At 38.2% G+C, this 23,273-nt stretch overlaps 1 protein-coding gene across 5 annotated transcripts in view; it reads left to right on the top strand.

Moving 5' to 3' along the window:
• The window catches only part of cdon (cell adhesion associated, oncogene regulated), a 127,753-nt gene that overhangs the window by 95,137 nt on the left and 9,343 nt on the right, over window positions 1–23,273 (top strand). For 4 of the 5 annotated variants that reach the window (XM_089135341.1, XM_089135342.1, XM_089135343.1 and 1 more), the window contains 13 exons: window positions 3,502–3,628; window positions 3,768–4,046; window positions 4,790–4,936; window positions 5,035–5,178; window positions 5,432–5,722; window positions 6,119–6,388; window positions 11,039–11,322; window positions 11,888–12,062; window positions 13,706–13,819; window positions 14,946–15,152; window positions 15,479–15,672; window positions 18,855–18,960; window positions 22,934–23,056. In XM_089135341.1, coding sequence (XP_088991467.1) covers window positions 3,556–3,628; window positions 3,768–4,046; window positions 4,790–4,936; window positions 5,035–5,178; window positions 5,432–5,722; window positions 6,119–6,388; window positions 11,039–11,322; window positions 11,888–12,062; window positions 13,706–13,819; window positions 14,946–15,152; window positions 15,479–15,672; window positions 18,855–18,960; window positions 22,934–23,056 — 2,407 coding nt within the window. In that variant the 5' untranslated portion in view covers window positions 3,502–3,555. The remainder of the gene's footprint in view (window positions 1–3,501; window positions 3,629–3,767; window positions 4,047–4,789; window positions 4,937–5,034; window positions 5,179–5,431; window positions 5,723–6,118; window positions 6,389–11,038; window positions 11,323–11,887; window positions 12,063–13,705; window positions 13,820–14,945; window positions 15,153–15,478; window positions 15,673–18,854; window positions 18,961–22,933; window positions 23,057–23,273) is intronic. The other variant, XM_039647610.2, reaches the window with a different exon arrangement.

Here is a 23,273-nt window from a genome sequence, read left to right on the forward strand (position 1 = left end):
GATACATCACATTTATTAGCCAATAGACATGTGCAACTATGGCAAAAGATTAAAGTAATGTCAAAAAAGCAAACACTAAAAGCCTCATATCTTCTAAAAATGTAATTATACATCATTTGTTTCTAAATTAAATTATACAAATATTATAACTTCCCCAATTTTTCCTTTTTTTCATTTAAGAATTGTGTTTACGTTCAAAAACAGCCAGAATTGTTGTAAAATTCATAAAAATAATTCATTCATTCAAAAATAATAATCTGAGTCATACGTAGTGCTATACTGCCCTCTTGTGTTCAATATCAGGTAGGCCTATTGTGTATATTCCCACCGGTTAATCAACGTGTGACTCCGCTGGGACTTGGGAGCTTTTAAATCGCTTACTTAAAACCGAAAGTCAAAATACGGATGTCCGCACAAGACATTAATGGTGTGGAGTAGAGCGAGCATTTTAAATAAATTCCTATTAAGTAGGATTGAACTAAACAGAAAGAATGTTCACTCTGTTCTGCTGGTTCCTCGCTGGTGGATCATATGATTACTTTGTCATAATATATGACAAAAATGCTATTATAAACCATATTAATAATAGATAATACACATTGCTCTTCTTTTTGAAAAATACATTCATGAAAAACAAGATAACAAAAATCATAAAAAAATATGGCCATGGCTGCTATAAATGTTTGAAATGCATAGGACAGATGTTTAATGACGCAGCAACATATAATTGAAAGGCAATTAATAATCTGTCATTACGTCACTGCATTATGATATTACGGCTCCAATACGGTGCAGCACAAAGCACTTATGTGCATCCCGAGCGGAGAATGATGTGCTTGAAGCCACATGAAGTTACAGCGCATTGAGTCCATATTGAAAAGTTCAAAGCACAAAGGAAATACATATTTATGAACAGTGTATTATACATTATCTATCTATGCAATAGTTTATTGAGCCTTTTCTTTTAAAGGTTTTAAATTTCAGTTACTGTGTGCGTGAAGAACAATTATAGTGCTCTGACTCTAGTGTTGTGATCTAACCGACAGCGTCCGACACCCGGTAGAAAGTAACACGATTAAGTTACAGCAATAAAGTCCAGCAAGAAAAAGTTTCTTCATTCGAAAATATAGACCTTTAGACCTTTATCTTAAAGATCCAGTATAATAGGATTAACATTCAATCATCTTGAAGATCGTTTCATCATTGACTGTAACCGAATGTGACGTGCTGTTTGAATGCTGAATGGAGAATGACTGACAGGCGCAGAGAGGGAAAAGTTTGTGTTCTTGAATTTAATTATTTAAATATTAATTTCTATATCACATAATAGCTTCAGAACACTAATAATACAGTACACAAAAACTTTATGGTACTTTAGAAAGTTTTTGTGCCTTTGTGCCTAACATAGAATAGTATATGCACAATATAGAATTTGAATCAGCCTCGTCAAAGATGGCAGTGTCAGAGCCGATACCGATCCTGAGTATCTAATCGGCGCACTTCTTTTCAACAGTCAAATTGAAATTGAAATTGAAATTGCTTGAAACTCAACAGATACATCAAATTTATTAGCCAGTAGACATGTGCAAAGTTTCAGAAACGGGCATGGTGCAAGGACTAAATAGCGCCACCTTTTGACAAAAGTGGGGTTGTTAGTTTTATCTACAGTTACAAAAATCGGTATATACATTGTACTCCTCAAGCCTGACAACTTTCTAATACATAGTCATTAGCTCGGACCAAGAGGAAGTCAGATATTTTGGTTTGAATATGGTGAGCCTGTCTCTGAGCCTACGTCCCTGTATGGCAAGCCCTTTTAACATTTAAAAGCTAAGTTTGCCTGTCCGGAATTAACATTGTAGATATCAACAACGTCTTTCTGTCTATTCGCAATTACATTTTGGATAGTTTGTATTATCATTTAAGATATCTGTAACATAATTGTGACTAGTCGAAATGACAGAGTATGGCAAGCCGTTTTAACATTTAATCATAAAAGGGCCAAAGCCTTCGGCACCGCCACCCGGGTGCCTTTAGGTAACTAAAGGAACCGGGGTTGCGGTGCCACCGGCTTGGGCCCGCCATCGCTGCTCGCAGCTATATTTATTGTAATAATTCTATTAGTTTTCACATTCTTCTTTATAGACTTTAAGTATCTTTTGTTTATAATTATTTTTAAATTGTAAGATATTTGAACAACATTTTAGATCATTTTCTAGAAGATTCCATCTTTTCACATCTTTTATTAAAAGTATTGTTTAGGATTAACTGTAAAATATTTGGTGTTATTCCTAGAAGATGAATCCCTCAGCCAGCTACAGATGAAATCGGTGCTACTTGATATTTGTATAAAGAGTAACCCTATATGTGGGTAGCTTTAATTATTGGTGTTTGTGCAGAAACTTCAATTTTAGTGATCTGAACAACCCCCTGAAAGACCCTGAGTGTTAAAATTCGGGACACTTTATCCCTCAACATATGTGCTACAGAATATTACATTAATTTGTGTTTCTTTTTTAAGAGAGGTGTGCTATGACCTGATTAGACTTTTAAAGTGATCGGACGTTTAAAAAAATTACATAGACTTGTATTGAAGGAGTAACCTAAACCATATCTTGGGACGAGTATAAGTATCGTAAAGACCCACAATGGCCTATCAACCACTACTTCAATCAGCAATCATAATTTAATATGGACATTGTTTTATTAGTTATTTTGTTCATTCTTTCTATTAGCATTTTGTTTTGTTCTTTCTGATAACATTAGTTCTCACAACTCTTTATGACGCATCTGATTTAAACACATTTTATGAAGACAGTATTATAAAGGTTTTCCTTCACAATCAACACAAGATGTGGCAAAATTCTACATGTTTGGCTAGTAACTGCCTTTGTTGTCATTAACCATGTTCAGCCTTTTCAGTCATCGTATTGGCCATGAATGTTTTTTAAAGGCAAGAATGCAAGAAATTTATTTCAATTAATCATAAATTTTCCCTGAAATGTCACTAGACATTATAATCATGTTCATTTCAAATACTTATATCACTGACAACAGTAGTCCGGCCAGGATATTGCCATTTTAAAAAGTGAAGTCGCAGCCCTTGACTGATGTTGATGTTGTCATGTTGTGTTTTGTTCTACCAATCATGGAGTCAGTAGTGTTGCAGCATTCACAGGTTTCCAGCTCTTCTCTAGTTACCACAGCTGCAGATACAAACGTGTCGGAATCGGATAAAAAATTCTAACTTGCGAAACCCCCCAAAAACTCGATATGAATCCGAAATACTTTGTTACAAAGTCCGAGATAAATAATTAACAGAAAAAAAACTCACTGTGTAGGACTTGTCTACGTTCCTGCTGGAAACTGCAGCATATCTGGCAACCTCGCGTCATGGTGGATTTTATACACCCTAATTTGAAAGTGATTGCAGAACCAGTTTTGGCCACAATCTTGCATACAGCTCCTTTAACACTTCTGATTTGTTTTCATGCATTTCAGGTGTGGAGTGTGTGTGTTAGGCCCCAGGTCAGTGCACAGAGGTGAAACAGCGTCATGGAGGACGGTGGACTGAGATTATTGTCCGCTGTGCTGTGCGTGTGCCATACCCTCCTACTCAACTGCCCATGTGAGTAACACACTAAAAAAAAAACGTTAGCACACACCTATGTCGAACCACTCTTCTCAGCTGGTTTGAAGGAATAGTAATTATGGATTGGTATGTTGATCCATTTAATTTCTTTTCTTTCTCTGTCTGTCTTCTTCAGCTGTTCTGTCCCTCTCTTTTCGTGTGGAGCCTCTCTCTGTGGTTCAGAAGCAAGGCGGAGCAGTCCATCTGCATTGCACGGCGCGTCCAGCTACAGCCAGACTCAGCTGGCTATTTCAGGGTCGACCACTAGACCCCAGCCACCAGTCTGGAGTGGTACTTAGTCCAGGCTCCCTCTCACTGCCATCCCTCCAACCTGCTTTCACGGGCTCCTACCAGTGTATGGCTCACTCCAAGACAGGCTCCATCATCAGCCGCCATGCACGAGTGCTCATTGCAGGTAGGCATATATAATCACGCTCATTGTATGCTGGCAAATACACTCTCTGCACAGCTGTAAGAGCAACGCTCCTGCAATAATGCACTTCAAAGAGGTTGCTGGTGAAGAAAGACAGGAAGTATCAGAAGGCGGATTTCTCGAGCCATTAACGCTGTTAGAATGGCCAACCATAGATGAGTGTTGGAAGGGAAGGAAATGGGTCTTTCTTTTCAGTCTGGCACTCATCCAGACACCTCTTCAGCGGTATCCTTAATGAGCCCAGGGTCTTCCTGTGTCGTACTGAGAGCTGATGCCGGGAAGGGCGACCTGTCGGACGCAACCCCTCTGCGTTCGACCCAGGGTCTGATCAGGGTTGCAGATAAGGCTGCATTATTCAGTGGAAAGCACATGTTCTCTGCCACTCACCATCCAATATAAACACCTCATTGACTGAAGGTCTTTGTGTGAAGTGCTGCTGCTACGAATGGATATACACAAATGTTTGATTCTGATTGGTCAGTTGCCACATTTTTGGTTCGATATTTTGTATAATGATTGTTGAACTTTATATTTTACCATCTGTGCCAGTTTCCTGTCTCTCATATAACTCCACCACTTCCTCCTTCTACTTAAAATCAATATTTTATTTTCATTTATTGATATAGGTAGTCATCCAAAAAGTAGCATAATGTTCAATCAGCTGGTCATCTTGCAAAATAAACCCCTTTAGAGTTCTTGAGTACTTTTTCGATTTCTTCACTCAGATATTGAGGAGTTTGCGGAGACCCATCGGAGATCATTTACTGTAAATAAGGGAGACACTGCTGTTATTGAATGCCCACTTCCTCGCAGCAATCCGCCTGCTCTGCCACGCTACCGGATACGGGGGAAATGGCTGGAACAGTCTACAGGTACAGATGAGACTGCCTCAAATGCCAAACCCGCCAGAAGCAACATGAAGAAACAATTGAACAATTCGAAAAGTTTGTTTCTTTTGTCTATTTTTCAGATGAGTATTTAATCCTACCCTCCGGGAACCTTCAGATTGTGTCAGTGTCTTCAGAACATCAGGGAATGTATAAGTGTGGTGCTTATAATCCTCTAACCCGAGAGACTCAAGTAGAAGCTCATGGCACTAAACTCATTGTCAAAGGTTGGTTATGTTTTTTCTCTAGGTATCACACAGTTTTGAGAGTTTGACATCTGATTTCCCACATTGTTCATAGTTTTTATAAATTATGATGCTGTAAAAATAAGCAGCTAATATATTCTGAATATTTTTACTGAATAATTAAAATTATATGTAATATATCTGAAAGAATGAAGAATTATGTATTTAGTAGAACAATCTTGCTAATGTGATGGGAGGATGACTAATAAACCATTGCCTTCTTTCCTTCATGTAGATTCAGAAGGCTCTTCACCTGTAAGGATTGTCTATCCCGTCACGCCTCGCAATCTTACAGTGGACCAGTCTGGATCTCTGACCCTTGAGTGTGTCGTATCAGGAAGTCTTTCTTCAAAAGTCAAATGGTTTAAAGATGGGGTGGAGCTTTCATTGAGCTCCAAATGGATGTTGCTGCATAGAAACCTGGTTTTGAATGACGTTCAACTGAGTGATGGAGGACATTATTGCTGCTCTGTTCTGACTGACCATGGAGCTGTGATCAGTTTCAACTACTCTGTGAATGTGCTTGGTAAGGAAATATTATTAATAACCCATCATGTTACCAAGGTTTAGGGTACCTTAGTCCATGTAGTTCAGGTTCCTCTCAAGTTCCTCAACCATGAAGGGCCTTAATTATTATTTTTCTACTGGAAAAGTTAGAATTTCCAATTTCCTACTTGGAAAATATGCAATAAAATAAAAGATTGTCAAACTTGTCCATATTTGCTCAGTAATAAAAACCTGTTAGAAAATGGAAGCATTGCCATTTTGTTTCTTTATACATCATTTCAGAACAATGACCAACTGAATGATCGGATGACGGTAATATTCAGAAGAAATATCCCACATCCCATCAGCAGTAGTTCGTGTGGAGTATTATTTCAGTATGTGTATAATAAATCCAGCACGCTTCTCCTCTTTACAGCGCAAGTAATCGTCCTGCGAGGTTTGTCAGATCAGGCTGTGACTGTGGGCTCCTCTGTGAGATTTACCTGTGCTGCCAGTGGTAGTCCAACCCCCAAAATCACATGGCTCCACAACTCTGTCCCACTCTCATCTTTACCCCACCTTCAAATCTCTGGCCTCTCCCTTCATATATCTTCAGTAATGGTTCAAGATCAGGGAATCTACCAGTGCCTGTTTGACAATGGCATTAGCTCTGCACAATCAGCAGGAAGACTCAGTGTTCAGTCAGGTAAGATGATACTCCACTTCACTCTATACTACCCAGAACACCCTAGCAAATATATATATATATATATATATTAGTGCTGTCAAACGATTAAAATATTTAATCGATTAAAAGTTAACTCAGGATTGATCGCACATTTTAATCTTTTCTAAATGTCTCTTGATTTCTTTTTTCCCCATTATTTTTTCTCAATTTAATGCTCTTATCAATATGGAAAAGTAGATCGGCTTGCTTTGTGCAATTGTTTTTTATTGAAAACAACGTTGGCATATACGGTGTTCAATTTCACACTTAACATTCTCACTTGGAGCAAATAATCTCTCACACAATGTAACACTGTCCATCAATAAAAGGGTGAAAGATACAATTTCACATGCTTCAGTAATTTATTTGCGTTAATTGATTTTGAAATAATCGCATGCATTAACTTTGTTCTTAAAGGAGTAGTTCACTTTTAATAAAACTTTTGCTGATAATTTACTCACCCCCATGTCATCCAAGATGTCCATGTCATTCTTCAGTCGAAAAGAAATTAAGGTTTTTGATGAAAACATTCCAGGATTTTCTCCATATAATGGACTTCAATGGGAACCCAACGGTTCAAGGTCCAAAAGACACTTTCAGTACAAACTGTCAAATGAACGAATCTTTTTTCGAGTCATTTGGTTCATTCAACAAACGAAATGAACAAATTGACTCGGAAAAAGATTTGTTTATTTTGATGAACAAGTTCGAACAGGAGAGTCACGAACGCTCATCACAGAACAGAGCAAGGCAACTTTTTTTTAAATGACCAATCGTTTTGCTTGAGAAGACCCTTATTCATCGTCTGGAATCACTTAAAGCTCTTTGAACAGTTTGCAGTTTGTACTGAAACTGTCTTTTGGACCTTGAACCATTTGGTTCCCACTGAAGACCATTATATGGTCAAAAAAACCTTAATTTCTTTTCGACTGAAGAAAGAGTGACATGGACATCTTGGATGACATGGGTGTGAGTAAATTATCAGCAAAAGTTTTTTTTAAAAGTGAACTACTCCTTTAATATATATTAGATATATGATTTATATATGTACACACACACACATTTAAAACAGTGTTTTAGCAGCAGAAGATACAGGTTTACCGTACAGTGGGTTGGGACAGTATATCCTTCCAGCAGGGCAGAGAGTTTAGCTGGAGTTTGGTTGGAGAAGGGGGAGTTGGGGTGTGTGTATTTGGCTGGCAATGAGAAGGCTGTGAGAGTGAGCTTTGTGCGTGCTGTTGGGGATAAGCTCTTGGACAGCGGAATGTAAGGAGTAACTACACAAGGTTATGACGAGGACCAGACCACCCAGCTGTCAACATCACACACAACTAGCCCTATATTTATTAATTCACATCTCTCTCATACACAGCCCTCCCCTGACCTCCTCTGAGGCCATTCCTCAGCCTTGTTTTGTGTCTCCAAACATGATTGATAAGCTTAGAGATATGCAGACTTCAGAATAGATAAAATATGATGGAGGTCTTTTCCAAATGTTGGCTGTTGGCTCAGATCACTTTTTTCCTGGCTTAGCTACAGTACAAGAGTGATTTATTTTGCACTGATAAAATTCAGGTCAGTGTAAAAGCAGAGTTGTTTATGTTTAATGGCGAGATTCGAGATAGATATGTGATCTGTAGGCTACGTGATCTGCTATTTTGCTGATTGGACCTCTCATGAAATGTCTTGATGTGTGGTGTTTAATTTCCTGTTCATGACGTGGTTTAATTTCCTTGCTGTTTTATCCATTGACAATGCTATTCCTATAGCCTTTGCTATTTAAACGCAGACGGAGGGGGGCATAATTAATGTAGAGGCTAGAGCGCATTTGATTTGGACAGAAATGTGTATGCAAACAAGTTTGTTTCAATATTTTGCCCTCAATATTTTCCTAGTAGATAATTAAATGAAATTTTTAGGCCAATATGCCTTCCTGGTGAGTTTGGATGATAGCCTTAGTGCAATCTGAGGCCGTTCTGTTCCTCTTAAACTCGCTTTCTGTGTCTCTGTCTCTCCCTTGTAATGTTTATATTGTACCCTGCACACCAATCATTAATGATCGTGCACATGAGTCAGAAAAGAGAAAGACCAAAAAAGACAAAGAAAAAGAGACAAGATCAAAGCATCAGAAAAATATTTACGGTGTTTTGCTTTCATTAGTGGTTTTTGCTAAGGTACGCATCACTATTACTATTGTTCATATGGTTAGGTTTTTGAACAAATCCGTAACTTAAGATTCGGCTCCAGTACAGTTTGTGCTATGGAAATGAGTACCTCACATCGCCTGGTAGATGATAGAATGGTTGAAAAAAGAAAATGACTGTGGGCCAGTCCCAATACCCACACTTGCAGTCTTTGTTTACATACATGCAGAATTTAGTCCCAAATGTTTAAGTAGTTGTAAAGACCACATTTGTGTAGAACTTTTGTGGAGCTAGTTTGCTTCTAGTGAGCTTCTGTATTGTCTGACCTACAGTAAGTCAGTCTTGCACACTTGTTTGCTGTTTGCTTTCAAGTGGCCTTGGTCGCAACTGTGGGCATTGGGACAGCTCCATAGACTTATTTTGAAGAAGGAACCAGAGTCAGACCAGACTTGGAGGTGATCGGGGTGACTCGTGCCTATAAGCAGCTACACAATGTCCCAGTAGCAACCATGCAGATCACCCTAGCACAGAGGTGGGCAAACTTAGTCCTCGAGGGCCACTGTCCAGCAGAGTTTAGCTCCATCTCTAATCAAACCCCTGAACAAGCTTTTCAATGTTTTCAGGAAAACCAGAAGGCTATGGCAGGTGAGATTTATCAGGGTTAGAGGCCCTCGAGGACTGAGTTTGCCAATCCCTGCCCTAGCAACAGCCTGGCGACCTCAAACTGAGCCCTAGCATTGTTAGTATTACTCAAATTCTGTTCATTCTTTTTATATGCCAGGTGTAAGACAGTGGCTTATCCTTAAATAATTCAGGGCTTGCCCTATGGCTCAAACAGGACATGATTGGAAGGTGGGTGTTGAGCTGGTGTTGAGCTGGTGTATTCTCTCTGGTATTTTAATGGCAGATGGGTGGAATGTGTGGTGGCTGGCTGCAGGCCCAGTTTGAGCTCTAGTGTTACTGACTCTGAGGCTGTTTGTTTTGTAAGGTAAACCAGTGCCACACACCCAACAACTGAGAATGAGACCCCAAGAACCAGCAAAAACCTCACCACCTCTCCTTCAACTGCTTTTCAGCTGTTTAGCTGGGATTATTCAGTTGCTATCTGACTCTTTCTGCAGTGACGTTGTGAATATTATAATGTGTATACAACAATTCTATATACAGTACAGTACTGTGCTAATACGTGAAAGGTAAACTGGTAACACTTTTAATGTGATGTAGTTACACATTACATGTACTCACTATAGTAATAACAGAAAAGTATGCTATTAAGTATGTTTAAAGGGGCAGTTCACTTAAAAAAAAAAAAAAAACTTTTGCTGATAATTTACTCACCACCATGTCATCCAAGATATCCATGTCATTCTTTCTTCAGTCAAAAAGAAATTAAGGTTTTTGATGAAAACATTCCAGCATTTTTCTCCATATAATGCACTTTACTGGTAACCAAACGGTTGAAGGTCCAAAAGACACTTTTAGTACAATCTGCAAACTGTTCAAAGGGCTTTAAACGATTCCAGACGCTGAATGGAGGGTCTTATCTAGCAAAACAATGAGTCATTTTAAAAAAATTAAAAAGTAAAAAAGTTTTATAAGCTCAAATGGTCGCTTTGTTCTGTTCTGTGATGTGCGTTCGTGACTCCTGTTCGAACTCGTTTATCAAAATGAACAAATCTTTTTTCGAGTCATTTGGTTCATTCAACGAATGAATTGAACGAATTGACTCAAAAAGATTTGTTCATTTTGATGAACGACTTCGAACAGGAGAGTTCGAACAGAGAGTTTTTTAATTAACCGATCGTTTCGCTTGATTCCAGATGATGAATAAGGGTCTTATCAAGCGAAACGATCGCTCATTTCAAAAAAGAAAAAAAAACAAAGTTTAAGTTTAATAAGCTCAAATGGTCACCTTGCTCTGTTCTGTGTTACTCTCCTGTTCAAACTCGTTCATCAGAATGAACGAATCTTTTTCCGAGTCAATTCGTTCGTTTCGTTTGTTGAATGAACGAAATGATTCGGAAAAAGATTCGTTCATTTTGATGAACGAGTTCGAACAGGAAAGTCACAAACGTGCATCACAGAACAGAGCAAGGCGACCATTTGAGCTTATAAAACTTAAACTTTGTTATTCATTTATTAAATGCACGATCGTTTCGCTTGATAAGACCCTTATTCATCGTCTGGAATCGTTTAAAGCCCCTTGAACAGTTTGCAGTTTGCACTTAAACTGTCTTTTGGACATTGAAGTCCATTATATGGAGAAAAATCCTGGAATGTTTTCATCAAAAACCTTAATTTCTTTTCGACTGAAGAAAGAAAGACGTGGACATCATGGATGACATGGGGGTGAGGAAATTATCAGCAAAAGTGAACTACTCCTTTAAGTATGCTCAAGCAACTAAACTTAAACCAAACTCTAACCCTAACCTTACCCTATAAGTAGTAAGTAGTTAATTGATATTACATTTCTATTCCTCTTCAGAACCACAGTCTAGTTCCATGTCTGGAGTTCCAATGGAGACACAGCCTTCTGTCCTCCCTATCCAGAGTGATGAGGGCGATGAACAGTTCCTCTCCATGGGCGAGGAGGGGCTGGGAGAAACTCTAAGACAGCCCACTGAGAAAATCAACGACAAACCTACCCCAGAAGCACCAATCATAATCAGCCCGCCGCAAACGCACAAACCCAACATGTATGATCTAGAGTGGCGAGCAGGTCGGGACTGGGGCATCCCTATCAATGCATACTTTGTAAAATACCGCAAGGTAAGAAATCATAAAGTATGCTCATATATTTTCCGTTATTAATGTTTAACTGATGTACTTCTTACTATTATTAGCCCGTCAATAATGACTGAATCTCGCTCCACCCTCTTCTTTTTTTCCTTGGCGTTCGTTATAAGGTCAGATTTATAGCTATTAGATTTGAGAATGAGCACATACTCATAACAACGCCCTGTGCCGTTTACTTGCAAAGTCAGTGCTAACACAATTCTTTGCCAGCCAAGAGCGTTTTGGTAAGAAGTTGGTCATTTCCTCTTTAAAAGCCTGTGTTTTCTTCAATAATAAGCTCCCTTGACTAATAAAACTGCTCTGGTTCTTTTCAAGATTGCATTGGCAGCGCTTGTCACATTGTGCTCAGGAATAAATGACAGCTTGTGCTCTCAGGAATAGTTGAGTGGGTTTATCTTTTGTTATGATTCAGAGGAGGACAACAAGAAAGAAGTTACTGTTCTTTGTTGAACTTTATGTGCAAAGTCAAACACAGAATATGAGGGTTGAAACGATACGGCCCTGTCCCTGATTGTCCATGTGCTGTATGCCCCTGTAGGTGGACGACATGGGGAATGTGGTGGGGAACTGGCACACAGTGCGGGTGCCAGGCAGTGAGAAGTCCCTTCCCCTGTCTGAGCTGGAGCCGTCCAGCCTGTATGAGGTTCTGATGGTGGCCCGCAGCGCTGCAGGAGAGGGTCAGCCCGCCATGCTGACCTTCCGCACTGGAAAGGGTGAGAACATATATACATAGTATGTCAAAATGAAAAGGAAGGCTCACTGCGCTTCTGTAATTCCCAAACAATCTGGTGCAACCAGGGTAGGACAAGACAAAGCAGAAAAGGAGAATCACCGGTGCAACACATAAATCTAACACATAAATAATAGTAATATGTTTATTTGAGGTACACAACAGTGACTAATGTTTCAATGTAAAGTTACATCTTCATCAGAGTCCTGATGTCCAGATTCCAGAGTACTTTGCAAAAAAATATATGCAATACTGTGCAAAAGTCTTGGGCAAGTTAGTATTTTCACACTGCCCGGCCCAAAAAAATCACTGTTTTTTGGATCATTATTGCAGTGAGTATGTTTCTAGCATGTTAGATGTTTGGCAACAGTTCATCTAACTCTAATTGATGGAGTGTGTAGCTTAAATTTCTTAAACAACCATGTAGGAAGACACATCATGGCCATATTGCAGGATGACAATGCCAAGATTTGTCAGGCTGAAATTATGAAAGAGAATGGTTAGCAGGGAGCATGAAGAATAATTTTCATACACACCTTTAAGTCCAGACCTTAAATTCGTTGGGATGTGCTGGGGGAGACTTTACAGAGGGCTTGACCCTTGCGTTGTCAATACATGATCTTGACCAAAAATCGATGCACCTCTTGATGGGACAAAAAAAATGTTGTGGTGTTATTTACATCAAGAGGTGCAATTTTTGGTCATTATTTTTCTTCATTTGAAAGTAATTAACGTATTGATTAAATTGACTTAAAGTGACAGTAAAGATGTTACTTTATTTCAAATAAATTATTTTTCTTTCTTTTTTTTTATTCATCAAAACATCCTGAAAAAAGTGAACACAAAAATATTAAGCTGCACAACTGTTTTAACCATTGACAATAATATAATAATAAGATAATTGATTAATAATAGATTTCTTGTTTACCAAATAGGCATATAGAGTGCCGAAGTTACGACGTCACTCTGTAGGCCAAAATGCGGAAGTGAGTTAGCATTTTAGCACTACCGGTTCCCTCGCTCTAAAGTCTATGGGATTTTTGAATGGGTTTTTGCTAAATCGCATGAAATAAGGTCTGTCGTGAACAAAGCTTCTAAATATATTCACGTTTTTGATCTATGACATAAACCACAACAATTATAACCTGCTTGTGTTTTTAAAAAAATCTATATATTCTTCAAAATGTATACATTTTGAATTAACTTGATAAACAAAACGTGTAAGGGTCACTACTCTTTGTTAAACACAGATCTTATTTTTTGCGATTTTCCAAAAGTCTATGGGGAAAATGCATAGCTTTTCGATCAAGGGAACCCATGCGCCGCTAACGTCCGAGTTGTCCTACAAAATGACGTCATCACTTCGGCACTCTATTGGAATGATTTCTGAAGGACCATGTTGGCACGTGAGCTTTGCCATCACAGGAATAAACTGCAAAATATATTAAACTAGAAAACAGCTATTTTAAATTCAGTTACTGTTTTATTTTATTTCTGAGCAAATAAACGTAGCCTTAGTGAGCATAAGAGACTTCATTTAGAATTATATTATTAATCATAATGATAATGCTGTATCAGCATTAGGAATCATATCGATTTAGTTTTCTTTCTTTCTCTCCCTCTCAGAGAGAACTTCCCCCAATAAGAATCCCTCCAAGGCTCCAATCGTGTCTCTTCCAGAGAAAGTGCTGGAAGATAAAACCACCAACACTTATTATGGAGTGGTCATACATGACAGAGGTAAGAGGACATTCCAAAACCATATTGTACCACTTCGGCTTACTAATTATCAGTGATATGCTCAAAGAAATTTAAATCCTGTCATGTGTCCCCTGTTGAACATAAAAAAAGATATTTTGAAAAGTGTCATTGCTGTTTTTTTCCCCATATAGTGAAAACATATGGTGACCAGGGTCTGTTAAGTTCCAAAAAACACTCAAATTTAGTCTACACAACCAATGTTTTTGTTTTATTTAAAGTCTTCTGAAGCCATAAAATAGCCTTATGGTCACAACAGAGACGTGCAGGGATGACAACACAACCCGGAAGACTACTTCTTCCCTTTTCCCATGAGCTTTTATGATGTTTTTTTTTTCTTTTTCTAATTTATGAGTAAAATAAAGCCTGTGGTAAACATAACTAGACAGTACTTTGAGTTTTTTTTTTTCTACATCGTAAATTACACCCATACTGAATTTTTAAGCAATTATGTTTTTTTGAAAATATATGTTGCTTATAAGTAGCTAGATAAGAACGTTTGGTCTGTGAGTGTGTGCAGTTTACGTTTGTATCGTCAAAGTATCGTGTTACCACTGGCTTTATTTTATTTATCAAATGAAAAACACTGTTATAAAACATCTCAAGGGAACCAGCACTAAATTAGTCTTTCAGGTTTTGACTTCATCCCTGCACAACTCTGTAATAAGAGTGCATAAAAGGGTTGCGTTCCATTACAAAATACCACATAAGAGAAAGTAAATGATGACAGAATCATATTGGGTGAAGTTTTCTTTGTGTGTGTGTGTGTGTGTGTGTGTGTACACATTTAAATCCTAATGGGTTTGGCCTCACTGTTATTTGCCACATAAATTTTGCTCTGTCTTTCTCTCTTTGCTTGCGTCTCTGTGTCTATGGCTCAGAGCCCATTCAGTAAGTACTCAATTGACTCTGGCATGCTGTGGATTTGTTATGCGTGTTGGTTTATTTTATCTTCGTTTGCTCTTTTGGTCTTTTCACTGATTGGATGTTGAGGTCACATTTTGCACTTGACATAAAAGCTGCTGTTTATTTTTGGAAGACAAAATAATTAGGGTTTAATTTGCATTTACTTTTTACTAACTTCTGATTGGTTGGTTTCATCCCTAAGTTCCCGAGGCCCCAGATCGCCCAACTATCTCTATGGCAACAGAAAGCTCCGTCTATGTCACATGGATCCCACGAGCCAATGGTGGCTCTCCGATCACGGCCTTTCGAGTGGAGTACAGGAAACAAGGCCGCAGTGGTGACTGGATCGTGGCGGCCGATAATATCTCACCACTTAAACTGTCTGTGGAAGTGCGTAACCTGGAACCAGGTGAGGGGAAAATTTGTGAAAACTTGGAAAAACACATTCCCAGGCCTAATTAATATTATTTAATAATAGTATATCTATTGTTTATAACAATTGTTAATTAAATATTGTTAATTATAGTTTTATCAAATAATAATAAGTATTAAAAGTCATGGAAATTAAATTAATATAATACAAGTTATTTTTACTGTATGTGTAAATCCTGTTACATGCACTTGAAAATGTGAAAACCTGAGAAAAACATCCAAATCTGGAACCTCCAAATTTGCATAAAATGTTTTGCTGGGGACATAAACGCATGATGGGTTTAATAAATCTTCTCATGACAGGTTCCACATACCGTTTCCGTGTGATTGCCATGAATAACTATGGTGAAAGCCCTGCTAGCGGCACCTCCAGGCCGTACCAGGTCTCCTCGTCGAATCCACCCGTCTCGAACCGTCCGGTCGCTGGCCCTCACATCTCTTCCACTGACGCTGTCAGTGATACTCAGATAATGCTACGCTGGACTGTGAGTATACTTGTAAGCAACCACACGAATGCATTAAAATCACATTCTCTAACTGCCAAATAATCTAAAAATCATTAGTTCTGAGTAGGGGTGTAACGGTTCACAAAATTCACGGTTCGGTTCAATACGATACACTTTGTGTCACGATTCGGTTCGATACGGGACGTTTCCGATACAGCAAAAAGAAAGAAATGGCAGAGAAATTTCCTTGATTTAAATTTTTTAATTATATTTTTATTAAAAATAACATCATAAAGTATGATTTTTTTAAAAACTTTGAGCAATGATGGAGCTATACTTGACTTTTCTTAGGAGCATATAAAACAAAACAGCTCCTTGGACAAAATGAAATGTAATATTGTAGTAGTTATAAACAAAAAGTTTTATTTTAGTTCAGATATTTTAGGCAGCAATTGTATTCATAATGTCAAAATAAAACTGACGTGATGTTACTTGAAAGCATTATAGCCTACTATTCCTGCCAAACTTCAGTGGTAACAGTTAGTGTTACTACAGTAAATCCATGGTGAATGTTTCTGATCAGTGGACACTGGATAGTTCATTCATGGCACAAAGTTTCTTCCTGGTTTCCACGTCTCCGTTAATAATTGAGAAATGTGAATGTTTCTCACTAGATCTTGCAGCGATGTTATTACTTGAGTGGCGAATTCATATTTTTTCTTTCTGATTTGGCTGTGTAGTAACAGTGCTGATGATCAAGATCGGCTCAAGCTGTATTGGTCCAAACTGATAACCGGTCTGTCAACCACACAATAACGAGTAGCTCAGTTTCGTTCCGCTTACATTACATTTGCCATTTGATGTTGGGCAAAGTTGTGGTCATTTAAACAATAAATACATTTAAAATAACGAAATTTTGGTCTGCACGAAAATTGGTCCAGCGAACCGTTCGGTTCAAAAATGTGTACCGAAAAATATGTGTATCGTTACACCCCTAGTTCTGACAGAACCTGAGCTGCCCATCAAGCTTTTAATGCAGTGTATCATAAAGTCCAATGCTGACACAAAAGCTTTTACGAACAATAGGCAACAAAATATGCAACTGTTTTGGCTAAAATAAAGGCAGCTGCCTATATAGGTGGTAGACAGCGAGGCAGCTCACTAGGTTTTGGAACAGTTTCTGTCAGGCACTCAATAACTCATCACTGAATGAATGAACTGAGTTTTTCTATCATTCTATGCTTCTGTATGTGTATTATTAGCACATTAATCTTTAAAAGGGCCTCGCCACTTGTACAAACAAATGTTGTTTCTGTTTCGGGCCTGTTGAAGGAATAACGCTGAACCTCACATTAGCAGCTCAACTAGTGTGTGTGTTAATGGTTTAGACATATGCCTCTTATATCTAATGGCCAATTTAATTATGCTCACATTTCACGCTTAATTCGAAAATGAGAGTGTAAAAACTGTCCAGAACTAACCACATAACAAGCCTCCCCGGTTTGTTCTTCTCCGCGGTGCCAGTTGTGCCGAAGTGTTTTCAGCACGTCAGAAGAGTGTTTGTGCGTGCACTTTTCCAGGCGCTGTATAGTAGCTTTTCCCATCAGCCCCTGAAAAAACACCACAGAATGCCCACTCAGACTCATAATTGGCAGAGCCAAAAAGTGCAGTTTCTGAAGTTACAGTAAAACACAACTTGGGGGCGCTCACACACAAAACGGTCTTGCCGAGCACACAAATGCAACGGCGAAGAAGATATATACGCGTCGGTGTTGGTGTTAGAACATAAAGAACTATATGACAAATGCGACAGCGACTACAAACATCTTGATAAAAGTGACCTGTTATGGAGTGGTATTGCAGAGCAAATTGGCACCATTAAAGCTGCACCATTAAAGCTGCAGACTGTAACTTTTTTGGGTTTAAAATTATCCAAAATAATTTTTTTAGCGAGTACTTAACCAGCCAGTGTTCAAAACTGTCTGCTTACCATAGATCAATTCAAAAGGGTAAGCTTGAAATGATGTTTTTAATTCCAGTGGTACTGGTGGATTTCCGCAGGAGATTCGAGCATGTCTTTGCGTCATTACGTCACATCTGTACACACACATCTGTCCACATAAAGAAGGAGTCTCGGCTAGTTGGCTATAGTTGGCTATATTGAGTGTGAGGATGTTGGAGGTGGAGATTTATTGCCTTTTCTCACAGCACTTGATATAATTAAACAGAAAGGTTCGAACGACAATCATCACCAGTGACGACGGGAGATTCACCCCTTGCAAAATGCAAAAGACTTCGGACTTTGGAGTGGCTACAAAAAAAAAGAGACTGCAACCGGCCCATGCGAAAAAAAGAATAATATCGGAAGGGCAATGCTGATGTTGTTAACATTAACAATTTGAAAACAAAGTATAATTTGCATCGTTTGACGTGATAAAAGCGATCATTCGATTTAATCAGCGTGATTTATTGCAATGCTTTTTTTCCTTAGTTGGTCAGAACAAATGTGGATGTTACTTGCTTGTTCAGATGACATTTTCCAGTGAAAATTCTTATGTTGGTCATACTTTCAAAAATAATAATCTGTGATTCTGAATGCCAGTATCGGCACCGGCGTGGCGACTGACAGTGACAGCCGCACACTCTCCTCAAACACTAGGTTCATCCGTGCTGTGCCGTGCCGAGTAAAGTTGATAATTCCGCGAATAACTGCGATTGCAGATTTCAAACAGGTATGGCGAAAAAAAAAAGAGGAAAAACTACAGACTGCAGCTTTAAGCTTCTCTTTATGTTCACTGATCAATGTTTTCATGTTAATAAAAGCCTAAATTCAATCTGTTCATCATTTATACCAAACGTGTCTCTTCAGAAATCTTGGACTAAGAAACATTGTTTTGTGAATTAGGTCAACCGATTCTTTAAAAGGATCAGACTGAAAAGAATTAATTGTTTTTACTAATGAGGGTAAATAAGTAAAAACGAAATTGAATTTTTTGGATAAACTCTAAAATGTTAGTTATAAGGTTAGCTAATCACAACAAATGTCATTGACGTCTAGAAGTCTTAAAGGTACTGTAGCAAACAAAGTGTCAGAAGTATGGCCTCTTCAAGTAAAAATGGATTTCTTGATTCTTTTAGTTAAGTTCTGATTTTTGAGGGCATAATTGTTAGCGAGTGTATATTGAGGAAACAAAAAATATTCAATTTGCTTTTTCTTTCACTCTCTTTCATAGTACACTCCCTCCAGCAATAACAACACCCCCATCCAGGGATTCTACATCTACTATCGGCCAACAGACAGCGACAATGACAGTGATTATAAGAGAGATGTGGTGGAAGGTGAGATCATGGTGTCTGTCTTTGCTCTGTTGTTGCTCTTATTACAATGAATAAATAAATATGCATGAAATGTTGAAATTGAATTATGCGAGACGATCCTGCAAAAAAGATACGAGGGACATGGAACAAACACAGCCGTAGAGTGCATACACACACAAACTCTGCTGAAAAGGTTTTCTGCAGCGTTTGTTCTGGAAGTCATTTTTCCATTCATTTTCCCCATTGGGATTTAAAAAAAAGTCTTTGTCTAAGTGTTACAAGCCATGAACCAAACCAACCAGCTATGAGGTGAATCACAACATTAACAACTTTAGTTTGAAGCAAAAAAATGTGATAATCACACAAAAAGACAAAGGTGTGTGTATGTGTATATATATATATATATATATATATATATGTGTGTGTGTATAAATATATATATATATATATATGAAGAGTTCAGATGCAAAAGCCTCTAAATGCCATTTGAAATTTTCTTCTTTAATGGCGATTTTTATCAAACTTGTATATTTAAGTTCAGTAATTTCAATTAAATGGCAATGATAATTACCTATTAATTGTTATTTAAGTGAAATTACTGAACTTAAATATACAAGTTTGATAAGCATCATTAAAGAAGAAAATTTCAAATGGCATTTAGAGGCTTTTGCATCTGAACTCTTCATATATATATATATATATATATACAATAAAATATAAAACTATTCATTTAAAGTTGTTGATTATATCTAAATTTATAAACAATATATTTTAAGTTCATTGAAAACTATTCTTTATATATATATATATATATATACACGCACAAATATTTAAGTATTTTGTGAGCATAGGGAGGTTAACTCGAAAACTTATTTCGCGATGCTTCATGGGAGTGGGCGGAGCTAAAGAGCTCTTTTGGCTTAATTTGCTCCCTGTGACTCTGATTGGTGGAATTAATATAATAGTTTATAGTTTTTCACCATAAATTTTACTGTTAAACATGATTGATTTTAAAATAAGTTGAAATGTGGACAGATTGCTTGCACAAAAGCCTATACCATCGATTAACAACCCCTGAACTCAAAGATCTGACTTTAAACACTACATTACAAATCCCTGTGGAGTTTTTACTTCTGAAAACTGATTGCTACGCTCTGCAGGAAATCCGTTGTGTTATACAGTTTAGTAGCCATAACACACAAATATTTGAAAGATAAGTGCTGCGATTGACCAATCAGAAAGAAGCATTACAGAGTGTTTAATGTATATTCTGTCTCAGAGGGGGAGGGACAAGGAGAGCGTAATCTGTTGATTGATGTGTAGTGAGTCCTGCGCTCAGAGTAATGAGTCGGTGTAAAATGTGTTTTTAATAAATGGCTGCCGTACTAATGGGCCTGAACTGAAACCCAACACTGACCGTTCAGAGAGGGATTCGAGTTTCTGAGAGGAATGTTAACTGCCTCGCCTCTCCTCCGCCTTCCTATTTTTACTTTTTGCACCTTTTCTCTCTATTCACATTGGCCCCTCAAACCTCTCCACGTCCATCCAAACAACCAGCAGTCAAGATGACCTCATAAGTTTTAGCTTTTACAGAAGTATCTCAGCAGTGTGTTCTATAGATTGTTGGTCTTAAAGGGGACATATAATGGTAAATGCACTATTACAAGTTGATTGTACTGAAATGTGTCTTGGCAGTGCCTGTACACAACCATCATATAATGATAAAAATCCATCCAGTGTTTGTGTTTTAATCTCCTTATATGTTTTCCCGTCTCAAATCGAGCCGTTCCCTCCCACGATTTGTTGATTGACAGCAGCGTTTCAACACAGACCCGCCCTGGGGTGCGTTTCCCGAAAGCATCGTTAGCCAACTATGGTCGCAAGTTGGTTGCAATTTCCATTGAACTCTATTGGTAACGACGGAACTTGCGACCATAGTTGGCTAACGATACTTTCGGGAAACGCACCCCTGAGCAAGCTGTCATCATAGTCCGCCATTGTTGATACACTGGAGCATAATGGCGTCTAAGTGATTGTGGTTTTCTGTTCTTGGGTGTAATAACGAACACAGTCATTTTGATGTTCCTGAATCCAAACCCCTAAAGGCGCAGTGGCTGAGTTTTGATTTCGAAGGGAATATTCCCCACGATCAACGTCAATGATTTCATGTTTGCGCGTATCATTTAAAGGCATATGCACTGAAACGGCCTGCTGAAAACAGAGGTGATTTTGACCAGGTAAAATTTGTTTTTTCTTAAAATACTAATGAGAATTTTTAATAAATGGATATTACAGTAGTAATAAAGTTTTCATTTAGGCCCTAAACATTCATTTTCGTGTAATGTGAAATGTTGTTTGCAACCATCCTTACATCATCTGAACATCATCTGAAAGTTCTCGGAGTGACTACGAAAGGGAACTGGAAATACAACTCACAATAATGCATACAATCTACTACATGCCTTCTGACATTTGATGGGTAGCTATAGCTTTTTTAGCAAGAAAAGGCTACATTAGCATGGTACACCTGCCTTTTTGCTTGTGAAATTTTACTGGTTTTTTTTAGTAAAGATAAGAATAACTATATTGTTGTGTGTGTGTGTGTGTTTGTGTGTCACACAGATTTTTTAAGGAAATCAAAGAAATCAGTGGGACTTTTGCCTTCAAAATCAGTCATGGCATACATTACAGTCAGTCAGTTATGTTATTACCCTGACAGATCGAGTAGAGTTACGTGACTCTGCGTTAAGCTGGATAAGGCTGAATAATGGATTTTTTACGGTACGTTTGAACATGCTGTGAGTCGAGCAGGGAAAGAAACAATAATTTGTGGGTTGAAAAACGATTGAACCTACAGGAATATATTTTAGTATATTACTAATATATTTTAGTATTTTATATTTTAGTATTTTAGTATATTACAGGAATATATTTAGCCCCGATGCAGTCAAATCGAAATCTGATTGGCTGATTAAATCTGACTGATTATCTGATTGGTTAAAGCAACAGTTTCATTGCCATTCATTTTAAGCTACAGGCTTACACTTTATAGCTGTTCACAAAAATAAAAATACAGTCAAATGACTCTAGTGAACCGATTTTAATGAATCGGTCAAAAAGACTCACAAACTCACAAGGTTTGTCTTACAGACAGTGTATACACCGACATTATGCAAACAAAAACTTTTATGTTAGATGCGAAATAATCTCAATTAATCGATATGACATTCAATAAACTGCCCTATTTTAGAATATCAGGCTTTCATACGTCAGGGTCAGTTTCAACAGGGATAACTTCAAATGCATGGGAAATAAGACCGATTTTTGACCGATTCATCAAAATCGGTTCACTAGAGTCATTTGTTTCTGAATCAAACTTCACTCGCTGTGATGTATTTTTTTTTATTTTTGTGAACAGCTATTATGTGTGCAAGGGAAAAAACTGCATCAAACAGCCTGCGATGCTTTTCTTGTGTATGTGTCAGTCTGTAAGTGTTTGTTTTTGTGTTTTCCTCTTCCATTATGCAGTACAGCAGCTGTTCGTTTAGTGTACAGTATCCCTTCACTGTATTAAAATGAGAAGTGAGCTACACAAATAAAATATTGTGGAACAAACTGTAATTAGAGAGCTGGCTCTCAGCATACATGTGTGAGAGGCTGCGGCGAGCGGCTGCTACGATCTGTGTGTGTGTGTGTGTGTGTGTGTACACAGGGCCCTGAGTGTGTTCAGTGGGAATACTGGAGCCAGGCCAGAACAAACGTTAAGCTGCCTTATAAGGAGCCTGTCTGCAGCAAAGCAACTGTCTGAATCCGTCTGGGACACTGTGAGAATGAGAGTGCGAGAGTGCGTGTGTGTGTGTGCAAGAGAAAAATGAGATTGAGCAAATGAATTGTGGTTTGGAGAGAACAACACATGCTTTGAGAAAAGCGAAAAGCCCTTCTCATTCAATAGTCACTCTCATTGCCTTCCTTTTCCCACTTCCTCCTCCCCCAGGCTTCAAATTCTTGCATATGATTGGTCAACTCCAACCTGAGACGTCCTACGACATCAAGATGCAGTGCTTTAACGACGGTGGCGAGAGCGAATATAGTAACGTAATGATCTGCGAGACCAAAGGTGAGAGGCTGAAGTACTGTCACAGGAATGCTATACTTAACATGTAGACAGGAACCCATAAAGCCCCCGTGGTAATGACAGAGGAAAGCGAGCTATCGTTTTATTAGTAGCCAGACAAAGAGAGACATTGTGCTGCGTCTACTTGACATCATTCACTGATAACTGCCCTTAATGCAACACTGTTGAAATCAAACCAGAGCGTCATTCACAGCCAGAG

This window comes from Pimephales promelas, chromosome 10, assembly GCF_988280905.1.
Source record: "Pimephales promelas chromosome 10, fPimPro1.hap1.1, whole genome shotgun sequence".
Lineage (NCBI taxonomy): Eukaryota > Metazoa > Chordata > Actinopteri > Cypriniformes > Leuciscidae > Pimephales > Pimephales promelas.